The following is a 24,212-nucleotide window of genomic DNA, read 5'->3' as shown; positions in this document are numbered from 1 at the left end:
GGCGGCTCATTTCTCACCCCGCCGGCGGCCCCGCCAGTGATGCCCCATGTGTGTGACATCATGCACACTTGGACGTGCCCAGGTTCCGGAGAGCCCCAATCAAGCTCTTCTGAGCTCATTTCCAGGCAGTGCTTGCTGGTTGGCAGCATTTATTTCCCTTCCTCTCCCTCCAGCGAGGGCGTGGAAGGGAAATTAATGCATCTGGCGATCAGGCCACGCCCCCTTTGCTGGTGATGTCATATGCAACAGGCGCTCCGGTGGCCCTTTTCATTGGTGGTCCGGATTCTTTGAACCCTGTTGCTCAATGGTGGCTCCACCCCTGTCAGGGACATACTTTTGGGTGGCACAGAGGGCTTCCTGGAGGACGTCAAAAATGGCTGCTTCCCTGCTACACGGTGCAGTTAGCTGGAGGGCGAACTGCTTTTGTTACGCTGCTTTCTCACTGCACCGGTGCATCCTTTCTCCATATGTCTTATTCTCTGTTGTCATATTTTTAGCTTAATACTTTTAACTGTCATTTTTATTATGTTTTTAAAACTTTTGTAAACCGCCTTGGGATTATTTTTAATGAAAGGTGGTATATACATTTAACAAATAAAGAAATAAAGAAATGCCGGTCTTTGGCTGGCCTTGGCCAAAACTACTTCTCGGTATAAGGGAACACACAGCAAGTCTTGGACTTATTGTGTTGAAAGATTTCCTGCTATAGACTTCCTGTTTGGCCATGGTCAAGTCACTTTCCTTCAAAAGCTATTAAGTGGTTTAGAGAGGAGCTGGTTGGGACAGATAAGAAGAGCTGGTGGGGTAGCGAATGGGAGCTGGAGTGGAGCTTGGAGGACCACAGCAGCTGTTGTGTGCAAGGCACAGTAGGCTGCAAGTTGCACCCAGGGGTGGCCTTTCTGTAAGTCAGCCTCTCCAGGTAGTAGATTATTGGGCCCCAGTGAGGGAGCAAGAGGCTCTCTTGTCTTCTACATAAAAAGAAAAAAGAAAGAGGAGGATGTGCACATGAGGTAGAGACCACATTCTGCAGCCTGCTTCAGGTTCCAAGTTCCCTCCCTGGCTTCTCCAAGACAGGGCTGAGAGAGACTTCAGTCTGAAACCTTGGAGAAGTCGCTGCCAGTCTGTGAAGACAATAGTGAGCTAGATAGACCAATGGTCTGACTCAGTATATGGCAGCTTCCTATGTTCTAGGTACACAGAGATCTTGAGCTGCCACTGGTTGACTCAATCCCTCAGGTTTTGAAGCAAAACAATGGCTTTACTATTAAAATTAAGAACACACAAAGATTCTTTCATTATGTCTTTCAGGATTCCTAGATACTTTGAAAACACTGCTTTTGGATAAAGATGGCTTAGTGCGCCGAAAAACAACAGAGGTCCTGTATATAATGGCTACGCATAATGTTGGCAGGTAGGCATTTATCTAAAATTTAATGCAAATTATTATTAGACATTTGGCTAAATATTCGAGCAGTGGTGTTTTGTGTGTCTCAAAAGGAGAGAAAGAGAGAGAGTGTGTCTGTGTGTATTTTTCCATACATATATACTAGGTTCCAGAAAAAGTGTCATGTGCCTTACTTAAATAATTTCTAATGTACTGCTTTCCAATTTAGGCTTGGATTTCTAGACAATGAAGTCATCCCAGCTCTGGCCCAGCTTTTGAATGATCCAGTGGAGATTTGTCGATGGAACATGCACTATGCATATAAACTTCTGTCAGAATTCCGTCCAGGTAAGATGTATTAAAATTCATTCTATTTGGATCACAGAATTATGGGTTGCTTCATTCTTAGCGCTTTTGAGAAGTCATAGTTTTGAATTTATCAGTTTGCGGCTTGGCTTGTTTGCTTGAGACACCTGGGGCTTATTACATGCTAGGCATGTTTTGGGGCTTGTGGCCCATGAAATGTGTGGACTGAGTAGGTTGATCCATGTGATACAAGTTTGTAGTATAAGTATACCCTGTGATTTTGCGGTCTGCTGGTGTTGAAGCAATTAGTCTGCAAGGAGGGAGTTCAGTTTAGAAACTATTTTTGCATTGTTTTCTTTCCCTTAACATTCTCTGCGTAAAATGCATTCCTTTTGCTTTTGATGAGATGGTATAGTGTGATAGTTAAGACAATTAGCTGTGAGCTAGAAGGCCCAAGTTCAAAGCTGGGTTCCATGGTTGGTGCCAAGATGTACTATAGGGATAGTAACTCTGGAATACCTTACAAGGTGGTTGTACAGATGGCTGAATCTGTGTACCCATCACATAAGTATCTCCATAAAGCAAACCCTACTGTCTTGCCATTCATTGGACGTATTTATTTGCACCTGTTCACATTATCGCATGTTATTTTTAGCCCTGCTAACTGAGCAAAGAGGCACCTTTTAAAAGTGGTGATTCTCTTTATTGAGCACGGAGAGAGCAACTGGTCCTCTCCATCTCCAGCACAGCATCCCTCCAGTGGCTGCTGCTGGTGTCTGTCTTATGTTTCTTTTTTAGATTGTGAGCCCTTTGGGGACTGGGAGTCATTTTATTTATTTATTTATTTATATCTATGTAAACTGCTTTGGGGACTTTTGTTGAAAAGCAGTATATAAATGTTAGTCATTGTCATTTTTGCCCCTTCCTCCTGCTGTTTCCCCTTCTCTCCAACCCCAGTTTTAAACTTGGTTTTAAGCTCCTCAGGGCAAAGGGATAAGGGCATATTCTTTTGCACATATTGCTGTGTAAAGTGCCAGGTACACTAATGGTACATAGGAAGCTGCTTATACCAAGCCAGACCATTGGTCCATCTAGCTCAGTATAGTCTACTCTACACAGACTGGCAGCAGCTTCTCCAAGGCTGCAGGCAGGAGTCTCTCTCAGCTGTATCTTAGAGACACTGCCAAGGAGGGAACCTGGAACCTCCTCATGCAAGCAAGCAGATACTCTTCCCAGAGTGGCCCCATCCTCTCAGTGCTCACACATGTAGTTTCCCATTCAAATGCAAACCAGGGTGGACCCTGCTTAGCAAAGGGGACCATTCATGCTTGTTGCCACAAGACCAACTCTCCTTCCCATGGCACTGCATAAATAACAATTATAATTTATATAGGATCTTTTAATGTAGTAGTAAGCTCAAGTGTCTCTTGGTGGTGCCAGAACATAAGAAATCCCTTCCCAGGATTTCTGCATAAAGAGCAGTTCAATACTAGTTGTTCAGTTCATTATGCAGGGTGTTTCTAACAAGCGCAAAGTGCCCTTCAGAATGAAAGCAAACCCTTTTGCTTCCAATTCCCTGCTTAGTCATCCAGAGGAGATTCTTTCCTGCCAAAGTAAGCCTGGCAAGTGACTCTTTAAAAGACTTGGTTAATTACGGAAGGAGGACCCAGGTCCAGAAATGTTTACCAGCTTGATGCTGGCCTGTGGTTCTCTGTAGGTGTCTATACCCAGATCTAGCAATGCAGCTGAATGCACGCCCTCAACTCCTGCCTGTGGCTTCCAGCAGCATCTGGTGGGCCACTGTGAGAAACAGGATGCTGGACTAGATGGGCCTCCTTGGGCCTGATCCAGCAGGGCTGTTCTTATGTTCAGCTGGAGGGGTGAGCTCATAAAGCCAGCTGCTGACCTGGCAAAAGGCTAGGGCTAATTATGGGGGTTACACAGTCAGCAAAAGCCCCACATCTTCCTGGATCTTCATAACAGCCCTGCTCTGGAGGAGGCACCTAAGCTGGCCTCCCCTCCTTCCAAGCAGGCAGATGAGCCTCAGCCCTCTGGCACAGTGTCACTTCCCCTCCTGGGTGCTTGGAGGCAGTGGAAGAGGTTCTAAGGATGAGGCAGGAACCTCACTGGGGGGGGCATGAGATCCCCAGAGATTCAGTGTTACCCCGAGGCAGAGATTGCAGGAGGAGAGCTGGTCTTGTGGTAGAAAGCTTGAATGGTCCCCTTTGCTAAGCAGGGTCCACCCTGGTTTGCAATGCATTTGAATGGGAAACTACATGTGTGAACACAGTGAGAACAGCCCTTTGGTTCCCCCCCACCCAAGTTCCTTGATGTTAGAAATGGAGGGATGTTGAGTGGTCTTAAAGTCAGAATCCTCTTCCTTTTGGGTAAATACAGGTACAGCCTCTGTTTAACCTGTATTTTTAAAGGAGTTCATCTTAAATCCAGAGTCCTTTTCCATTCAGGTAAATGTGCGAAACAGAAAGAGACCAAGCCAAGGAAGGCCAAAACCAAACGGGGAAAGGAGTGCTACTCTCTAGAGTAGGTGCAATCACAAAGGCACACTGTTGTGGGGGGAAAGTCCCATTTTACTCAGAGGGCTTGATTTCTGAGTAAACATGCACAGGACTGCAAGCACACTTCTCAGAGGAACCACACTTTTCATCTTCTTGATGCTCGCCTGGGATTTATACCCTGTTCAGTGTAACTTCTCAATTTTCTGCTAGTCTTAGATAAATAACTAAAATAAAAGAGCATTTCTGTCCACATCCTCACTGCTAATTTGAAATCCTCCCTTTTGAAAAGGACGGGAATACTTAGCACTTCCACTATAGAAATAATTCTGTTGCTTGAGTGGAATAGCAGGTGCTTTCCCCCTATGTTTACCACTGCGGATTGAAATAGCTGTCATTAGTGAATGAAACCTGAAAACTGGGTTTTAAAGGGCAAGATTGCACCATATATAATATACAAACACACAGGATGTGTAACTGTATCCTCCTAATGTTATTGGAAGAAGGAAGTTAATGTGTAATTAAGTGCCTGCCTTCAAGGACATTATACAGATAAACCCCACAGTCACCATATTATATGACATTTATAACATTTATGAGCGTATTTTAAAGATCCGTCTGAAGTTAGGGGGCTGATAGCAATCTATGATCACTGCTATATCACATGTTGGAGTAACCTCATGATTTGCAGCATAATTTATAGCAATTTAATTGTAAGCTGCTTTTGAAGCCAGTCTTGGATAAAATGCAAGGTATAATATAATAAACTTAGTACTACTGGCATAGTTATACCGCAGTGTGATTCTAGGCATTTTTGTGATACAAGAGATGTTAGTATTGAATCATTAGAATGTGACTGATGAAAATAAACAGAATTTTTGGCACTGAATTCAGTGGGGGTGGAATTTCAAAACCATTTTTTTGTTAAGGCAACATCTCTGAAGTGCTATGATCAAGGATGAAGAGTGAAGGATCAGTTTGTTAGGCATTTTTCTGTTTTGACTCAGAACACTCTTGGTAATTTAAGATGGCTTTTTAGATGCCTGTCTCTAAATCAGCACCCTTACATTGTACAGTATTGACAAGTATTGGCTCCCACTGGTGCCTGCAATTCTAAGAAATTGTTCCTTTAGAAATTGCTGTAGAAAACAAGGTTTGCGAGAGGGACCACCTAGAGCATGCAATTTCAACCTTGGGTCCCCAGATATCCAATAACATCTAGAGACGCAAGGATGAAAACCCCTGACCCTAGTAGGAAGGCAGTATGGTACTGGGAATGGTTTTACCACCACCTCATCACCTTCAACCTCATGTGCCTTCCACCCTTTCAGAAGGAAACTGTGAAATATTGTACTGGCTCCCATATAATATATGTGCAATCATCATCGTTGGGGACGAAGCATCAACCTTTTATGCTAAAATGGTTTCCATGTTGTAAAAGTACAGATCCCAGATGTGTAGAACTGTGAGTCACAAGATCTACCACAATGAGCACACCATGGACCAGTTAGGATCATTCAGATTATTTATTTTCTTGAAGTGGACAGCCTCTAACTTGGTTATCACTCATCGTTTTCTCTATGTTCTTCTTAAAGCCCTTGGCTGAGAATTCTCACTGATCTTCATACAACTGGGGAACCAGGGAAGCGGGGGGGGGGGAAAGATATTTCTCCCCAAGTGGTAGAGAGTGTGTGTGTGTGTGTGTGTGTGTGTGATAGAACATGTGTATAATAGAACATGTGAGTGCATGTATGTGCTTTACAATTCTTGAATGTATATTTACACACTTAAGTTTATGCTGAAGTCTGCAAGAAGTCTTTTGCGTGAGATGAGGGGAGAGAGAAAGAAGAGAACCGCGTGGCCAAATGCCATGTGAGATTTTCCCAAAGTCACACAGAGCTTTTCAGGCATTCAAATTAACTTTAAATTTGCTAGAATAAATATGTCACCCTGTATTACTTGAATACAGGATGAAAGGGAGCTGAGGAATGCCTCACTTCCATTTCTTTAATTCCACTAAACTGCAAATTTAACTTTAAAAATTTAAATATCAAGACATTTAGGTATTGTTCATATCACTCATCTGTTCACCTAATAATTACAGCACATCTTTAAAAAATAAAAACACCAAAAAAAGAAAAGAAAAGGACTTGAAGGCTATATTGTACACAGTTTCATTGGCTCCTGTTTTTAAGAAAGGCTGTTGCAAATGTTGCCATAATTCTCAGAATTTCCTTGGAGCAATGGAACAGGATTGTCCGTTAGCACACTCATAAATCCAGACACAACACAATAATTTAAAAAAAATCTCTTATGCTTTTTATATCTGTATTTAAAAGAAAGAAAGAACACTCAACCACTTATTAAACTTCCAGAGTTTTTTTGTGTGAAAGAGCACAATTATTTGGCACAAAAAAACCAAAATAAAGGATGTAAAATAAAATCTTTGATGTATAAAATTCCTCACTGGTAGAAGAAACACTGGCCGCAATTTGGCTTAGTCTTTACTAATTCCGTTCATTTTTTTTCCTTAGTTTTTTTGCTGCATATTTTGAAGGTCTGAACAGCAGAAAGGGCTACAGGTTAGGCAGGAACTCGCAGAAGTGTTCTGCACTGTCTGTTCCTTCCACAGGCAGAATATTCACTATAAACCAGGTTGCAAATACAGCATGTGAACCTAGCATGTATTTTGTATTTGTTGCAAGTTATGTGCCTGAGCACACATGATCCATGTGTATATGTTCTATGGGATGTGTACTAGGATGTAGGGAAGGAAAACTTTGCTTGGCTATGCCTGTTCTCTAGCCTCTGGTTTGGAAGAAGCTTTCCTCGGGGTGGGGGGGATTTCATGATGCAGCCCTCTCTCCCACTCACCAGCTCTGCATCTTCCCGACAGTAAAATGGTTTCTAGGACAGTTAAGACAATGATCTGTCTCCTACAGAGAACATGGCAATGTTACCATTTCAGGAAAAATAAGTGAAACAGACAGAATGAGCCAGGGATGTGGTGAAAGTAATGAAAACATTTCCAGACAGTTTAAAACCTCGCCGTTTTGGAAGGTTTGCATACTCCAAGACGTTTGTTTGTTTTTGCAAAAATATGTGTAAGCAGCTGAAGGGATCTGTGGGCAGATTTCTCCCTTCCACGACTGGGTCTTCCAAGAGCTGCCTCGTTGCTTCCACTGTGAGTGGAGGTGGTTAACCTCTTTTGCATCACCTTAAGAAACTAAACTCATCTGCGCGGATCCTTAGCAAAGACCAATATACTTGAGATTGTTCTGAATGATGACATCTGTCACCGCATCAAACACAAACTGGATATTACTGGTATCAGTGGCGCATGTGAAATGTGAATAAATCTCCTTGGTCTCCTTGTTACGATTCAAGTCCTCAAACTGGCGTTGGATATAGACAGCTGCCTCCTCGTAAGTGTTTTGGCCTTTGTACTCGGGGAAACAGACTGTTAGCGGGATGCGGCGGATTTTTTCTGCCAGCAGATCTTTCTTATTCAGGAAGAGGATGAGGGAAGTGTTGATAAACCAGTTGTTGTTGCAAATAGAGTCAAAAAGACGGAGGCTCTCTGCCATTCGACTCTGCAGGAAAGGACACAAGTGTCAGCAACAGTTCTCCACACCAAATGCACCACCAGCTGAGCAGTCACAGTCCAGACCAGTCCTCTTCACTGTTTTTCAAGTGGGGGCCACTTTGGCAAGACACCTTTAATTGAGAGCGATTTCCCACTGCACTCACCTCCGTACAGTACTGCACTTTTTTCAGGGCTGGGAGAGTCCTTTAAGGAAGTGGGAGCACTTCCTTAAGAGTTCTAGGAGGGAAACATTGAGGAGGGCTACACTTCCCAGCACTCTGTGCTTGCCTTCCAAGATGGCCCTGGGGCTCAGGAGGACTCCATTTCCCTAAAAGGAGCTGCCTTGCCCCCCGCCCAGGACTGGGCAAGGCAGAGCTCTGCACAGTGAGAATGGTTGCCTTTCACATGGTGCCAGGGAGACTGAGCAGAACAGTCAGATTTAGCCAAAGCTTCACATAGGCCCAATAAACAGTTAGTCAGGGGGCCACACTTAGGGTTGACGTGGGCTGCCATGGGCCCCCAGACTTGACAGTGAAGAACACTGGTCTAGTTAGTCAAACAAGTCTTTCTCACCTCACCTGAACTGCACTGAAGATAGCATTTGGTGTATTTTTCAGGAATGTTAACTCACATATACTTACAAATCACAGATCAAGATTAGCCGAGTTATTTCTCTGTCTGGCAGATAAATATAATCATCATCTGATGTGCCACCCAATGTATGGAGGTTGTGCTTTTCCCCTACGCAGGAATGCTTCTGTGTAGAAAACCTACAACGTTTCAGGCAGCCTTGAGAAAGCATTTGGTGACACTCAACTCTGTCTGCAGTGCATCACAGCATGTCACAAGGGAGATTTCACACGGAGCTGTCCATGGTATCCTCACTGCTGTGTGGAGCCAAGGCAGTTTTTGTGCAGCATTCAAATCAAGAAGGTCCAGAAGCATGTGTATAATTTCATTGGATGACCCTGAGTTCTAGCTACATTTTTAAAGTTCACAAATAGGACAACAAGTGTGTGTGTGGGGGGGGCGGCAAATTTAATCTGTCCTAAATACCTTTCAACAAACCTAAAGACAGGGATTCTTAATCTTGGCCCCCCAGATACTGTTATACTACCATCCCCACCATTCCCAGACACAGTGGCCAAAAGGATAATGGAGGTTGTACAGTCTTCCCAATAAGGCTTGTGCGCACACACACAAGTTTTCTGATGGATGCTCAGTTAATTTTAGATCCGGCTCAGGTTTAATCAGGAAGACCCCACTCTGAATGCATGTGTGTGCACACTGCCTTGATATTGCTGCCCGGAACAAACCTCATTCCATACACAGATGAAAAAAAAATTAGAGAGAACACTGGCGTTGCTGTCTAACAACATCTGAGGACCCAAGATTTGGAACCTCTGCATTACAGGATAAATCAGAAGAGGAACAAACCCATAAAAGCACCAGCAAAATGCACAACCACATGCAAATAGTCTCTTGGGCTTGAACAGAGCCAGGAATCAATAATGCAGAGATCTTTCCATAAGACCGTATTTGGTGGGAGCACACTTGGAAAGACGCCACACTTGGACCAACAAGCCTGAGTAATGATTCTAAACGCAATTCAATTGCAGCACCTCTGTGCAATAAGCAAACAAGAAGAGGGAAAGAGGGAAGGATAAGCAATACACATGCTTATTTAGAAAAAAAACAAGATTTCCAAAGAACTCATATATTAGATGCTTTTTCCTCCACACCCGCCGTGCTAAACTTGTTTAAAACTTCCAAGTTCCAGTAATTTCCCCCCACCAAAACTGGTTACCTTGTGACAATTAGGACTTCTTCACATTTTCTGAGTAGGAGATTTCATATTTGTGGGAGGCTGAGCTTATACCCCAGTTTTTGCAAATCATTCCTTCTGAGGTGCTAGAAGTGACTGAAAATTTTTAAGCCTCACAATTATCGCAAAACCAGTAAATAAGCCATGTCTTCCTATGGACCCCCACATCTGCCAAGTTGCCAAGGCCAAATATACTGTTTTGGTGGGAGGTGAGATCCACTCAACTGCGGTCTCAACACACTGGAATTCCCTCTCCAAAAAGTGTTGGTTTAGACTATCTGAAGCGTATTCAAAAACAATGAGCACTGAAGTCTTTAGAGAATGACTGCAATTTAAAATAGCGTGAGGAAATTCATCCAGCTCTGATTGCAAAGAAGTTACAGCATAAGGAAAGGAGACATGATTGAAAGTCAGATAAGCATTCCAGGTTTGGGTTGTTAATTCAAAGGAAGCTAATCCTCCCAGTTCTTTAGAATTCCACGTACCATATTTTCCCAAATAGACAACTCTGCATTTAAGACCCCCTTTTAAAATAGCAGCTATATGCAGTCTATACCTGTATTGACCTGAAAGGGACAGACCTCTGCATTTGAAATGACCCCCTGGCTTCTAAGACCAAAGAATTGGGGGTGGGGGCTAGTCTTGGATTCAGGTAAATACAGTACTGCTTCTGGTATTAATGTAAGAGTTCCTCTCCTGCACCCGTTGCCCCTTTCAGCCATATCATCAACATTGCTCATGCCCCTGCAGATTAATGTCCTCTGGGGAAAATGCTCTTAATTAATGGCTCTGTGATTGAATCATACTCTAAAAACAGTGTCATGCAGAAGGGAAGAGAGGAAATTCCAACCAAATCCCCAGCAACTGGGATTCAAAATGAATTCAGTGACTAGACAAGGCTCTCTCCTCTCCTCTATCAAATTTTCTTCAGTTGTTTTTTAAACACTGCAGAACTCTGGGCCATTGCAGGAAAATTTCCCTTTGTGTCACCTTTATTTTTTCCACTTGTGTTATATCGCCAGTGTCACATTTTTCCTTTAGTGAGAGCAATATGTGTTGGGGGGGCGGGGTACTTAGGTGCTGGGAAAGGGTGTCTGGGTGTTGCAGGTGGATAGAGAAATGGGGGTGATGAGAACAAGCAGGAAAATGATGGGAAGGGAAGGATGGTCTAGGGGGAAGAGAACTGGTCTCCCGGTAGGGAGCATGCATTGCCCCCTTTGTTAAGCAGGGTCTGCCGTGGTGAAAGTTGAAAGACATTCCCCTTAGGGGATGGGACCTTTACTAAGTGGAAGAGCATCTGAGGTACCAGGTTCAGTCCCTGGCAGCATCACTAGGTAGGGCTGGGAGAGATTCCTGCCTGAAACGCTGGGGAGTTGCTGCCACTCTGTGATTGATTGATTGATTGATTGATTACACAGGAACATAGGAAGATGCCATATACTGAGTCAGACCATGGGTCTATCTTGCTCAGTATTGTCTTCAGACTGAAAGCGGCTTCTCTAAGGTTGCAGGCTGGAATCTCTCTGAGCCCTATCTTGGAGATGCTGCCAGGGAAGGAACTTGGAACCTACTCTTCCCAGAACGGCTCCATCCATTCACACAACACATAATCAACTTGTGGAATTCTCTGCCACAAGATGTGGTGACAGCCATCAACCTGGATGGCTTTAAGAGGGGTTTGGATAACTTCATGGAGGAGAGGGCTATCAACGGCTACTAGTCGGAGGGCTATAGGCCACCTCCAGCCTTAAAGGCAGGATGCCTCTGAGTACCAGTTGCAGGGGAGCAACAGCAGGAGAGAGGGCATGCCCTCAACTCCTGCCTATAGGCTTCCAGTGGCATTTGGTGGGCCACTGTGTGAAACCGGATGCCGGACTAGATGGGCCTTGGGCTTGATCCAACAGGGCTGTTCTTATGTTCTTATCCCCGAGGGGAATACCTTACAGTGCTCACACTTCTAGTCTCCCATTCATATGCAACCAGGGCAGACCCTGCTTAGCTGAGGGGACAAGTCATGCTTGCTACCACAAGACCAGCTCTCCTCTCCTGATTGATTAAGTGTCGTCAAGTCGGTGTTGACTCTTAGCGACCACATAGATCAATTCTCTACAGGATGATTTGTCTTCCACTTGGGCTTTAACGTCCCTCAGTGGTGCATTCATTGCTGTCGTAATTGAGTCCATCCACCTTGCTGCTGGTCATCCTCTCCTTCAACTTTCCCTAGGATTGTGGACTTCTCAAGGATGACACTTCTCTGTGTGAAGACTGTACTATATGGACCAATGGTCTGACTCAGTATAAGTATAAGGCGGCTTCCTATGTTCCTAACACAGGTGTAGACAATACTGAGCAAGATGGGCCAATGGTCTGACCTGGTAGAAGGCAGCCTCCTTGCGAAAAGGGGCTGTGAGCTTGGAGAGAGGGCTGGGTGAGAGATGAAGCCGCCAGCCAGGAGGAGCCAGGGTTTTTAGCCCAGATGTGACTATGTGTATCTTGAGCATTTCCGATATAATTGCAGTGTGAGGGTTTACTTGTACAAGCCTTTTGGTTTTGTTTTCAGACTGTAACCTGCCCTGAGCAGTGAAGATAAGGCAAGATTAATAACACGGGGATCAATAAATAATTATGCCAGTGGTTAGCTTTAGATCAGCGTGTCCGGAATACAGCCTAGAAGCAGAGGAAGCATGCTTTCTTGCCTAAGCACTGACACTGAATGCAGTCACTCCAAGTTCCTCTTCAGGTTTCCATGGAAATAGCAAAGCAGTATGGTGGTATTATAGGTGTTAATATATTCAGAAACACAGAGAAAGATCATTTATGTGACAGATGCTGTCGCAATGAAGCTGGCGCAGGGACAGGAACGTAAGCTGCTTGGCTCTACGCAAATGCTCACGTCTCCACACGCGCACATTTCCCAGACAGCACTGGCAAAGTGTGCAGGTGTTGGGGGATTAATACATTACTTTCTGTAGAGATGAGCTCCATGATACATGGATCAGTATCATCCTCATATTCTGCTGTTTCTAGAGTGGGCTGAGGGCTGAGGTGTACTCTTTCCAAGGATCTTATGGTACCTTTAGAGCTACAGAAAAGACAAACAGGTTGCATAGACTGGAAGCTTCTTATGTACTTCACCCATTTCTGGAGGAGGTGGGTTTGGACATAATCACACATGCCTTAGATATATTACAGCTGGATCGCTGTACCCCTGCTAAAGACACCTTTTTAAAGTGGTGATTCTCTTCTGTTTAGTGGGGGAGAGCAACTGGCCCTATCCAACCCCAGCACAGCATCCCTCCAGTGGCTGCTGCTAGTGTCTACCTTAAGTTTCTTTGTAGACTGTGAGCCCTTTGGGGCCAGGGGACCATCTTATTTATGTATCATTCATTTTTCTATGTAAACCACTTTGAAAACTTTGGTTGAAGAGCGGTAAATAAATATTTGTCGCCATAGTAGTAGTAAGGCGCTTCTATGCAAGTCAGCCTTTGGAGAGAGCTTAGAAAGTCCAGCTAGCAAGACTTAGCTGGAGTCAGTTTTTTGGAGCATGCAACTTCTTTTATAGTCCATTTCTGGGGGCAATTCAAAGTGCTGCTTATCACTTTTAAAGGTGCAAACAGTTTGGAACTAGGAGATCTTAAAGGACCATCTCCTCCTGAATAATCCTGCCCTTCCACCAAGGTGAGCGAGAGAAAAGGGTGAGAATCTGGGAAAGGTCTTCTCTCTGTTGCAGTGCCCAAGCTGTGGAACTCCCTGCCCTGGGGAATCCAGCTGGTCTCCCCCTTCTATCGCCATCTGGAGACTTTTCTGTTTTCGGCAGCCCTCCGGCCTGACCTCTGTGTGATTGTTGTTCCCTTTAAAGAGTACGCCTGCTTTGATGTGCTGCCATCTCTTTAAAAATATATATATTGTAAAATTTGTTTCCCTCTATTTCTATGGAGTGTTTTGAGCCAACCATGTGAACTGCCTGGAGCACTCTGACATGAAGGGCAGGATAAAAACCCCATCATAAAACAAACCAATGCAAAATCAATTCTGTTTACAAAATGTGGGGAGGGGAGAAAGAGGGTACAGAACTGGCAGAGTTCCTAAGGCCCAGCACAAGGGAAGTGGAGGGGTCAACTCAACATACAGCCCCAGGGGAGAGGCAGCTCTACAACCATACAGATATTCTGCAAACATCATTGATCAACCTACAGCTGACCACAGAGGGAAGGGACATAGCTCCGTGCTAGAGAGTTCAGGGCTTTATTTTAGACAGATCTGCAGCTTTTCCTCCAAAGGACATGCAATGAAAACTTTTAGCATGATACCGTTTAGCACTAACTTTGTGGAATAACTTCAGCGAGAAGCAGAACAGCAGCTGCCATCAGAAAACAAGAAGCCAAAGCCTGCCAACGCTGTTTTCAATCCAGGCAAGCTGAAACAAGGAAGTCTGGCAGTCCTTGTTGCTTCCATAGGGAAGGCACTTCACGTCTCAGGGCCACTGCTTACGACCTTTGTAAGAAGTGTAATGCAACATCATCACTACAGTGCGGAAAGCAAGATTCAAAGCAAGATTCCAGTTCTGACCCAACATCTCTCCAGCGCATCATAAAAAACAGTGTGTGAGAGTTGATGGAGGGAGAAGTTGATTAGCTTCTGCACCAGCACTGCACTTCCATGGAGATGCAGCAGAATGCCAAGCAATGAACCTTTCCGCCAGCCAACCTGCACACACACACGTCACCACACATTCCCTTGGCGCGGGGGGTGGGGATCCATGCAAGTTTCATTTTACACACACACGTAGATTTTGGTACATCACCAAAACCAGAACCTTTGGAAGAGAAGGAAATGTAAATGTTAGTAAGTTAGGTCAATTTTAGCTTTCAGCGAAGAGCAAGATAAAGTTGGTAATTCCTTGTTTTTATTTCGTTTGTGTTCATTATATAGGAAGAAGTCTCAATCAGTGTTTAAGGAAATCGTGTTTTCAGAAAGTAGGTCTATTTTAACAACAATGCGCTAAAGCACATGTGTATATAGAAACAGTATGTCAAGATGATGACTTTGTCATGTTCAAAGATTCAATGCAAAAGGCAGGAAGTCAAGTAACATTACATTGCCCTGTCCTTAAAACTTAATTCTAGTTAAAAATGCTTTAAATGGGGCCTTCCTAAGCAGAAATACTAGTTTTCAGGGTGTGTGGGGGTGGGGGTGGGGGTGGGGGGGTTCTTTCTTTCTTTCTTTTCTTTTTTTTTTTAGGGATGGGAGAGTTGAGACCAGGGTAAGAAGACTCCATTCCCTGTACTTCCTCTCCCTAGACAAGCCTATTCTGCTCAATAGAAACTGCTTATGCTTTTAAAGTGCATTAATAATAATTACATAACTGCCTATTTTTAAAAAGCCATGCAGACGTGAGACTACATTTATCACATACCAATTCCACCTTGAACATGTGATCTCTCCCCCCCACCACACACACACACCCCGCTTTAAACTTCCTTGGAAATTAGAAAGTTAGAAAATCTACTGGCAGCCAGTGCTGCCCTTTCATGCTTTGGGGCAGTCCTTTAACTAGGAATACACGGATCAAAGCTATGGAGGAGGGCCATAGCTCAGTGGCAGAGCAGCTCCTTTGGATGCAGATGGTCGCAGGTTCAATCTCTGGCAACTCCAGGCAGCGCTGGGAAATACCCGCCTGAGACCCTAGAGAACTGCTGCCCGTTATTGGCTCTCAAGTGACAGGGCTGCCCTAGATGAACCAAGGGCCTGATGCCGCCATATAGGGCAGCTTCATCCATGCCCAATGTGCTCTGTTAAAAAGGCAATCAGGGAATAGTTACTTCCAAGAGCCTTCTCTTCTGCTGGGAGTGGAAATCAAAGCAAGGTGAAGGGGTGGCGCGGATAGAGAAGAGGCAAATTCCCACAGACAAGCTTTGGGGTCCTCTCTCTCAATCCCTCTCCCTACCCCGCAAAACCACACACCACTGCAGGTCTTGGCTGCTGAAGGAATATTGAAATAGACAACATAAGCTTGTAAACATTCTCTGCCGTATTGATCCTATTCACTTACATTGTGCACATAAAACTTACACGAGGCTCCAAGAAGCACCTCCTTTTTATACTTCTAGCAAAACGAGCCAAAATGGGGGCACAGTCCCACATGAGTGGCCTCAAAGTGGGACCAAGTCTACCCTTCCAGCTTTCATTCTCAGCTCACATACACACAAAGAGGAAGCCAGACGGAGCCATTGAAGAAAACGGAAGTCAAATGAAAATGTGCCCAAGGACCAGCCTACTTTCCATTCCTTCCCGCTCGTGTGCGGGGAGTCAGTGGGGCACGGTGCAGTCCACAGCAAACAGTGGCTGCGGCCCTGGATGTGCCAAGTGACTTTCTCTTGGCAACGCAGCTGACCTAACACCAGCCTGGGAATTACTTTTGCAGAAGCCCCCTCCCTGTCGCAAGCTCCCCAGGCTCAGCTGCGAGAACTTGGGAGTGTTCAGGACACAAGCTCACGATGGTGGGGCCCTGCTGCAGAAAGGCTCTCGCTGCATTTATATGCTCCATTATGAGGACATGTTGTTATGGAAACAGGAGAGGAAAAGAACTGGGACTGTTTCAATACAGCGAGCGTCTGGCTTAATCTTTCAAGCTGAAATTCCTTGAATGCTGGAGCGGCATCAAGTCACTGCAGTTCCAGCACATCTCTCTCGTCACACACACAGAATTAGTCCAAGTGTTTACTAAACCAGGTTCAGCAAAGGAGGAGAGTCATCAGTCATTCATTATCCATTGTGCAGACCTCCAACACCTTTGCTTTCCAGCAGACAAACTCATTCAAAATGTATTTTCAGACACCTCTTGGAGCTCATTAAAAGCCTGTTTCTGTAGGAAAGGCCTGCCCAGCGTATGACCCACAAAGCCAGATGTAGCCCACCAGCCAGGTCTCATGGCCGGGCAGGGGCTTGCTTGATAACCCGCCCCTCCAGTTTTGCCAGCAATGGGGGGGTGGAATAGGCAGTTTATCAAATTCCCAGTGGGCTGCATTTGAGTTCTTGGGTCAAAAAAAGTCGGGCCTTAATTGCATGTATACGCATCTCATCCTATGCCTGAGGCAACGCAAAATCACAGAACAAGGAAAACTACCAAAATGGCAACCATTAAGTACCAGCTCATCTGCCCTCAACTCCTTTCTGAATAAAATCCTTCCTGTCAGGCCAGGAAAGGGTTTTGGTAGACCTCGTCCAGGTGGCCATTCCACAGCTCCACAGCCGAAAACATCTGCATGGAAACGCCTAAATGTGATGGCAAGTTTACGATGACACGGCAAATATTTATATAATGCTTTTCAAGGAGTGGCAGAGTAGGATGACCTTACTCCATGGCTTGACGTAGGGACATGAATGTGTGCACAGATATGAAACAAATTTCAGCAGGGTTCCCTGTGACTGGGATTTCCAAATGATGTGGCCTGTTGGCCAAAGGCCATTGCAAACAGAGATTATAGGAATTGTAGTCAACAACATCTGAATATCAGTATCTGTAATTTGGAAACAAAGCACAACCCACATCAACACCCAGATGCGCATTCTGAGTCTTCTTACATTCTGTTTTGGATGTGCAGGAGCACACACCAAGCAATCTAGGTGCTGCCCTCTCAACCACCGCCATGGCTGTTCTCTTGCAGCTGCCCTCTCTCCTCCACAAACAACATCTGAATGACGCATGGGCTGCCCAGCATCACCCCTGCAAATACTGTGCAGCGGGGAAAGTGCAATGGGGCTGTGCAGGGCTAGACTGCCTGTAGGGCAGGGCAGCATGCCAGCAAAAGCCGCCGTCTTAATCACTAGCCAAGCAGGAATGTCCAAGTTGTGTATTTAGCATAAGGAGACACAGCTGTGACGCAAGGCTCCTGCAATGTGCCCTGGCCCCTTGAAGTATTAAGTGCCCATTCACACAAGCCAACGGCTCCCAATTGGTGCTCCACCAACATGCCTGTTTTGATTTCTCTGATCACAACTCTGTTTATTGCATGCATTGGATGAAGAAAGGCCTACCAACATGCACGTCCCAATAGGCCAGTCCATCTTTGGTTCTTCTTTTTATTGCAAACATGATTTGGAATACACCACCTTTAATGGGCAGCCCCCTGTGCAAAGATCTCCTGTCAAAACCTAATCTTTGAAATGTTACAAAAAGCTAGAAGCCTGGATCGTTGGCGATTCTCTTTTCTTCAGATTCCTCAAGTCTGATAGGATGCTTTCAACAGAAAAAAAAAAATCATTTGATTATGTTCTCTTTTTTGAACCATTGGTGGCAGTAGTGGTAATAAGGCTCCAAGGAACACAATTCTTCATCCTTGAAAGGAAAGGAGCCAAAGACCTGAAAAGAGACTTTCACACATCACAGCTGAAGATTCAAGAAAAGCAAAGGTGACTCATAATCCATGAGCCAGGCCTGTACCTTTTAGCCCCCGGTACTCAGTTGGTAAATGCTCATAGCGATTTTTGTCTACCCCCCTAGAGATGGGAACAGGCAACAGCACTGTTGCATTTACAGTTTTCCCGATGTCATCACCCCTTCCTTATCCCTCCCTCCAAACAGGGTAAAACTGCAAGTCATTTTTGCACAGGGGAAAGGGTTAGGGTAGCCACGAACCAATCCTTGAACTCTCTCCATGGAGTAATCAAGGGACTCCTGGCCGATCATACAGCTCTTTGTGTCATGCTGACTGAGCCCAAGCCTCTCCCATCAAATTCACGCTCATTCGTAATCTCATTTTGGATAATGTAGCCTGACTCGCCTATGATCTCTATCAAGAAAGGGCACATTTTTTAAAAAATGCATTAGGAACATAGGAAGCTGCCATGTACTGAGTCAGACCCTTGGTCCATCTAGTTCAGTATTGTCTCCACAGACTGGCAGCAGCTTCTCCAAGGTTGCAGGCAGGAGTCTCTCTCAGCCCCATCTTGGAAATGCTGCCAGGGAGGGAACTGGGAACTTTCTGTTCTTCCCAGGGTGGCTCCATCCCCTCAGGGGAATATTTTATAGTGCTCACACTTGCACTATTGAACCCACTTTTTTTGTCCATGGCCTACCACTTCTTAGGAAGCAGGTTCCTTCACACTGTGCAGTTGTGTAAAATCCCACTCTTGACGTCATCGTGCCACTGTCAAAACTGACAAAAACTAGTAATCCTCTCCTCCCTGCCAAGTCAGGGAAGAGGAGGAGACTCGTCTGTCTTCGTCCTTCTAGACCTCTCTGATGCTTTCAGTACTACAGTTGATCACTCTATGGCTGGAAGCCCTCTGTACCTTAGGTCTCTGTGACTCTGGAACTTCAGTTTCAATTCTCTTTTGAATTTCAGTTTGGAGAAAGGTTGGTTTCAATTCTACTTCAAATCCCTTCTGAAAACCCACCTTTTCTGTGAAGCCATTTTCTGTGAAGCTTCTGGTTTCTATTTTGCACCTGTTTTGCAAACCCACTGAACACCAGATTCATGATACTTCTACTGTCCTGGCTGTGCCCATGTTCCAATCACCTCCTATTGCATAATTGCATTCCATTACAATATAATTGCTGGCTTCTACCTTTTACTACATCATACAGAAAAGTGACATTGCAACTGCTGGTATTTGACGATACTGGATTCAGCATTATGACCTATCACCTCATCCTAAACATTTTCACCCAGATGTCTCTCTTATTTCAGTGGACATTTGTGAGAAGTATACTTAGCACTGCAGTCTTTAATGTCTCCTGATGAAGAAGCAACTTGATTTCAAGGCAGAAAAGGCTTAGACACCAGGCAACAATGGAAAATGCTTTGAATTGAAGAAGTGGCTGTACTCTGTCTAGTATGCAGTTACTGTACATGGCATAAAATTTCATCTCAAGGACAGTAGAGGATTACCCCAACATGGGTTAGTGGTATTTGCCGTTCAAGTCCTCCCAGCAGCACAACTGCAAGGATTGCTCATTTGAGCACAGTCAGCAGATACTGGCAAGGTGCAGCACACACATTCTCCCAACCACTGTATCTTATTCCCACTCAAATCTGCTGAAACTAGAGCTCAGTGCGGCAGTGCCAGCCACATCTTGCAGCCCAACAGTTGCCAAAAGGAATGGACCCACCAGAGGGAGAGTGGGCATCAGTCCACTCTTAACCCCATTAGTTTGGATCCTTTTCAGTCTGGTGTCAAAAGGGCATTTGGCCAGGACTCCTGCCCATTCTGCTGGTTAAAGGCAGCTTGGATGGAGGCTGGGACTTTTGCAGGTGGTCATCATTAATTACTCCCCCAAAGGAGGAGAACATGCCTGTTTGTCTAGAGCCAGCAGCTGTCCAGTCCCTTCTCAAAAAACTATCTGCCACACTGAGGTTGAATCCAGACAACAGAAATGACAGAAGAAACTGCCAACCAGGACATAATGCTGGATCCAGAACACCGCCCGGATCTGAACCTATTGACTTGTCAGGTTCAGTTCTCTGCCTTGGATGAGTCAGGCAGCTTCAGATCTGGGTGGTGGTCTGGATCCAGCAATATGTCCCCTGGTTGGCAGTTTCTTGAAGGAAATCCCACTAATGACAGCTGATGAGAAGACCTGAAAATTTAAAATTATTTAAACTATATAGGGTTTTTAAAAGATAAAATTAACCTTGTTAAGAGACATGCAAGAACTCCCTATCCTTTAGATTCAACTTAAACAAATTTCCCAAGATTCTGAATTCTTCCCCATGTAGCACAATAGTCCTTTACATCTGCTACATTACTCCAATTTTTGATTATCTGAATGTTTGGGATCAAGCCCAAATGGTGAGCTTTGCTGCCCAATTTAAACACTGATGTGGAACACTTGCCCTGAGTAACATCAAGGCATGTAGACGTGTCGTCCATGGATTGTTTTCCTGTTCTGCAGATAATCCCAGCAATAATTAGGTCCTCTCTTCCAAACCACATTAACTATTAGAATAGCAGCTGAAATGACACTTCACTCTCTCTCAGCATTAGCTACTGAGGTAGGATCTGTCTGAATGAAGGAGCTTTCACCCCTGACTCAAGCTGCTTGTCATTTTCCATAATTGCACATCAATTATAAATGGAGTTGTATATTACTATTTAATTGCAGCCTACAGAAAAGGGTACATTTCCCCCATTATATGGAAGTGCTTTGTTTCAAAACCCATAGGCCTGTAGCTTCTCCTCAGTTTCTATGGACACCAAACTGAATTCTTCTTATAAGGCACACAGAGCTCTACTCCCAGTTCCCAAAGGGACCCTCTAGGCTTCCAGAAACACTTCAAGTGATCAAAGGAAGGGAAAGAGCAAGATGAGCATATGAATAGAGAACAGAAGCTCCTACTCCTTTTAGTTCTGTGCTCTTCTCCCAGCACCTCATTCCTGTCCACCATCACCACCCCTCACCAGTGCCTGGAAGCAGGGGCATTGCTAGGTGCTTAAAAGATCTGGGCCCTTAAACTCAATCATACCCCCTCCCCCAGGAATAATTACATTTTTTACAAAGTTGCTAATATAAACTCTCTAATATAAAGGTCATTGAAGTGGTGGATAGCTTCTGCTTTTTAGGATGGACCATCAACAGTAAAGAATCCAGCAGTCAAGAAATACCCCGCAGACTAGCAATTGGTAGGGTTGCAATGAAGGCCTTGGAAAGGGTATTTAGATGCCGTGATGTGTCTATACCTACAAAGATTAGAATTGTTCAGACAATGGTTTTTCCCATGACACTCTATGGATGCAAAAACTGGACTCTGAAGAACCAAGCTATAAAAAGTATTGACGCTTTTGAACTTTGGTGCTGGAGAAGACTTTTGAAGAGACCATGGACAGCCAGGAAACAAACAAATGGTTCATGGAACAAATCAATCTAGAATTTCCACTCGAGGCACAAATGACCAGGCTCAAACTATCATACTTCGGACACGTGAAGATCCAACTCCCTTGAGAAGTCCATAATGCTGGGGAAAGTGGGAGGAAAGAGGAGAAGAGGACGACCAGCAGCAAGGTGGATGGACTCGATGACGACAGCAATGAATGCACCACTGGGAGACCTTCAAGGCCAAGCTGAAGACAGATCATCCTGAAGAGAATCTATCTATGTGGTTGCTGACACCAACTTGACAGCACTTCATCAGTCAATCAAATATAAAGGTGGAAGTTGAGAGAGCTCAGCTCTCCCCCCGCCACCTGCTCTGTACAGGTGCCTTCACTGCTGCACTTCCTTTCTGGAAGAGATCATGGAGTGGGGATGTGGCTGATGAGATCCAGGGATCTGAATCTCCGGATCGGGGCTCTGTAGGTCTGTGCCCCAATATGAAACCCATGGAGGCACATACAACCCCTGAATAGGGTTAGATGTGATTTTCTGTATGAAGAACATTTAATAATGAAGTCAGGTCATTGATGATTGAGTACCATGAATTCCCAGAGAATTTTCTGCAAAGCAAGTATTGTCATTGCTGTCTCAATTGAATGCCACATTAAGCAAGGATATTGGAAAGCACAGACAGAAGGGAGAATGAAGGTCAAGCTACGGAGGGTGAAGGAAATGATGCACACACGGACACTTTTACATATGCAGCCATTTCCATAGTTACGGGATCTGTTTTGCTTGAGCAAACTGTATTAGTATTGCAAAGAGAATGCAGAGGCCGTTGTGTTTCACGATACAGACAGTCGGGGTGTGACAAGCTGGGCAGCGGCCCAGGGACAGACCCTCGCTGCCCCGCTCTCTCTGTGAAGCCTGACTCATAGGCCAGGCTGACCAGCTCAGATAATTCAGTTTTTGTAACTTGCTAAAGTTTTCTGGAATGTTCTTTTAAACCATGCTAGTTTAAGAGACAGTGTGGTGGAAGAGGCGCACCAGATCCCGTGCAAAAGCGACAGTCAAGTCAATGCTGCCCTGTTTGAAAGGCAGCCGTTGTGACTCAAGCCTTGGCCATCATCTTTGCTGAGCTTTGGGAGGTTACACAGCCATGGAGCTTCAGACAGAGGTTCTGCTCAAGTTCTGCTCTCCTCTGCTATATGATCAAAACCACCCTCCTTTGGTCACAGAAGCTAAGCTACAGGAGAGCCTCCTGCTTTTCAATACTACAAACGAAAACAAAAGGTTAGTTATAGTTATTTTAAATATTTTATAGTGTTTTTTTCCTGGCAGCACAAAGCCGTTGAGGATGGTACAAACCCACACAAAACCATATAAAACAAGCATCCTTTAATATTATAGATTAAAGAGTCACCGGAGGGAAAAGACCATCTTGGTCAAAGGCCTGGAGGAAGAGAAAAACTGTACAAATTCTCCAAAAGCTCAGGAAAGGAGTAGCTGTTCTAACCTCTTCAGAGGAGAGGTTTCAGTTTTGAACCCATAACTTAGAACGCTCAGCATCTCACCGTTCCCCTCGTACTGTTGCAAGGATGGAACAGGCTGTTGGGTAACCAGGATCCATTCATATTAAGCATTCAGAGCGGCATGCCTGGAACCCACAGAGGAATTATCACAATGCAAGCAATGGAACTGCAAAAACCAGCAGAGAAAAATCTACGCTGGACTTACCGTTTGGTTATCTTCATACAGCTTCAAGTCATATCCACTCAGCTCTACACAGAAAATTATTGCTGTAACCCCCTCAAAGCAGTGGATCCACTTTTTGCGCTCAGACCTCTGCCCACCCACGTCCACCATTTTGAAAGTCAGCTCTTTGAAGGTAAACTTGTTTTCCACAATGCCTGTGGTCATGTCCCGAGAACGCAAAATGTCTTCTACCGTGGGGATGTAGTCTAATGCAGCAATCCTTTCTAGGTCATTCAAGTAGTAGGCAGCATTGTCCTCTAGATGGTACTCGTTGGAGCGACAGAAACACTCCTGCACGCCGGGATCGGCCCAGAGCCGTTTCATGACCCCCAGCAGCTCGGGTGTGATCTCCCCTTTGCTCTCCGCAGGGCCTGTCAAGGCAAAAAGCTGCACCGCGTCGTAGGCCCGGTCAGGGTTGTGGAACTCGATCTTAAGGGTGGCCAGCGCCCGGATGATGCGCGTCAGGGAGTCAATGGCATTATAGATGATCAGAGGCTTGTACTCCTTGCAAGCCTCCAAGTTAAAGCCCCCGCTGTGGATAATTTTCATCTGCTTCACGATGGTGCTTTTGCCAGAATTGCTGGTGCCGAGGAGCAAGAGCTTGATCTCACGCCGTTGCCGCTGACTTTCAGAGCGCAGGTGGCGGTCAATCCTTCGGGACCGCCGTGCTGCCTCTTTCTCCTCCGAGCTTTGCCTACATCCCATGGTACAGCAGAGGCTAGCAGGTGGGGAGATGTGGAGGAGATTCGCTCTTGCTCCCCCACCCCCACCCTCTCTATGCCTCCAGAAGAGAGCTGCAGTACTTTAATTCTTGAACTAGATGTACTCTCTGGGGATGGAAAAGGGCACTGTCCGATATGTGATGTCCCCGCAATGGACCGGTACCAAGGAGTTCAGTCCCAGCAGGGCTGCAGAACCGTGCAAGGCAACCCCAAACGGGCAATCACTTCAGCAGAGCTCATGGCACCCGCCCCTTCTGAGGGTTGCACATTTCGGTTAAGGAAGAGCTGCCTCTCCACAGAGTGGTC

The 24,212-nt window shown here is 45.1% G+C and overlaps 2 protein-coding genes across 2 annotated transcripts in view; one reads left to right on the top strand and one right to left on the bottom strand.

Moving 5' to 3' along the window:
- The window catches only part of RSPH14 (radial spoke head 14 homolog), a 52,000-nt gene that overhangs the window by 1,911 nt on the left and 25,877 nt on the right, over positions 1-24,212 (top strand). Inside the window, exons 2-3 of the mRNA XM_053279634.1 lie at positions 1,309-1,411; positions 1,614-1,732. Of these exons, the coding sequence (XP_053135609.1) occupies positions 1,309-1,411; positions 1,614-1,732 (222 nt within the window). The remainder of the gene's footprint in view (positions 1-1,308; positions 1,412-1,613; positions 1,733-24,212) is intronic.
- GNAZ (G protein subunit alpha z) lies at positions 5,715-24,203 on the bottom strand. The gene is made up of 2 exons (XM_053279633.1): positions 23,167-24,203; positions 5,715-7,796 (listed from the first exon to the last, which is right to left on the bottom strand). The coding sequence occupies exons 1-2, from the start codon at positions 23,887-23,889 to the stop codon at positions 7,452-7,454; spliced, it is 1,068 nt and encodes a 355-aa protein (XP_053135608.1). The 5' UTR covers positions 23,890-24,203; the 3' UTR covers positions 5,715-7,451.

Source organism: Hemicordylus capensis, chromosome 15, assembly GCF_027244095.1.
Source record: "Hemicordylus capensis ecotype Gifberg chromosome 15, rHemCap1.1.pri, whole genome shotgun sequence".
NCBI classification, from domain to species: Eukaryota; Metazoa; Chordata; class Lepidosauria; order Squamata; family Cordylidae; genus Hemicordylus; species Hemicordylus capensis.
The sequence above is the reverse complement of the archived record's forward strand: the minus strand, read 5'-3'. Positions and strand labels throughout refer to the sequence as shown.

Coding starts and splice junctions, on each gene's coding strand:
- GNAZ (XM_053279633.1), bottom strand. CDS start 23,889: ATGGGATGTAGGCAAAGCTCGGAGGAGAAAGAGGCAGCACGGCGGTCC. Junction 7,797..23,166: donor TGTATGAAGATAACCAAACG/GTAAGTCCAGCG, acceptor CCTTTCCTGCAG/AGTCGAATGGCAGAGAGCCT.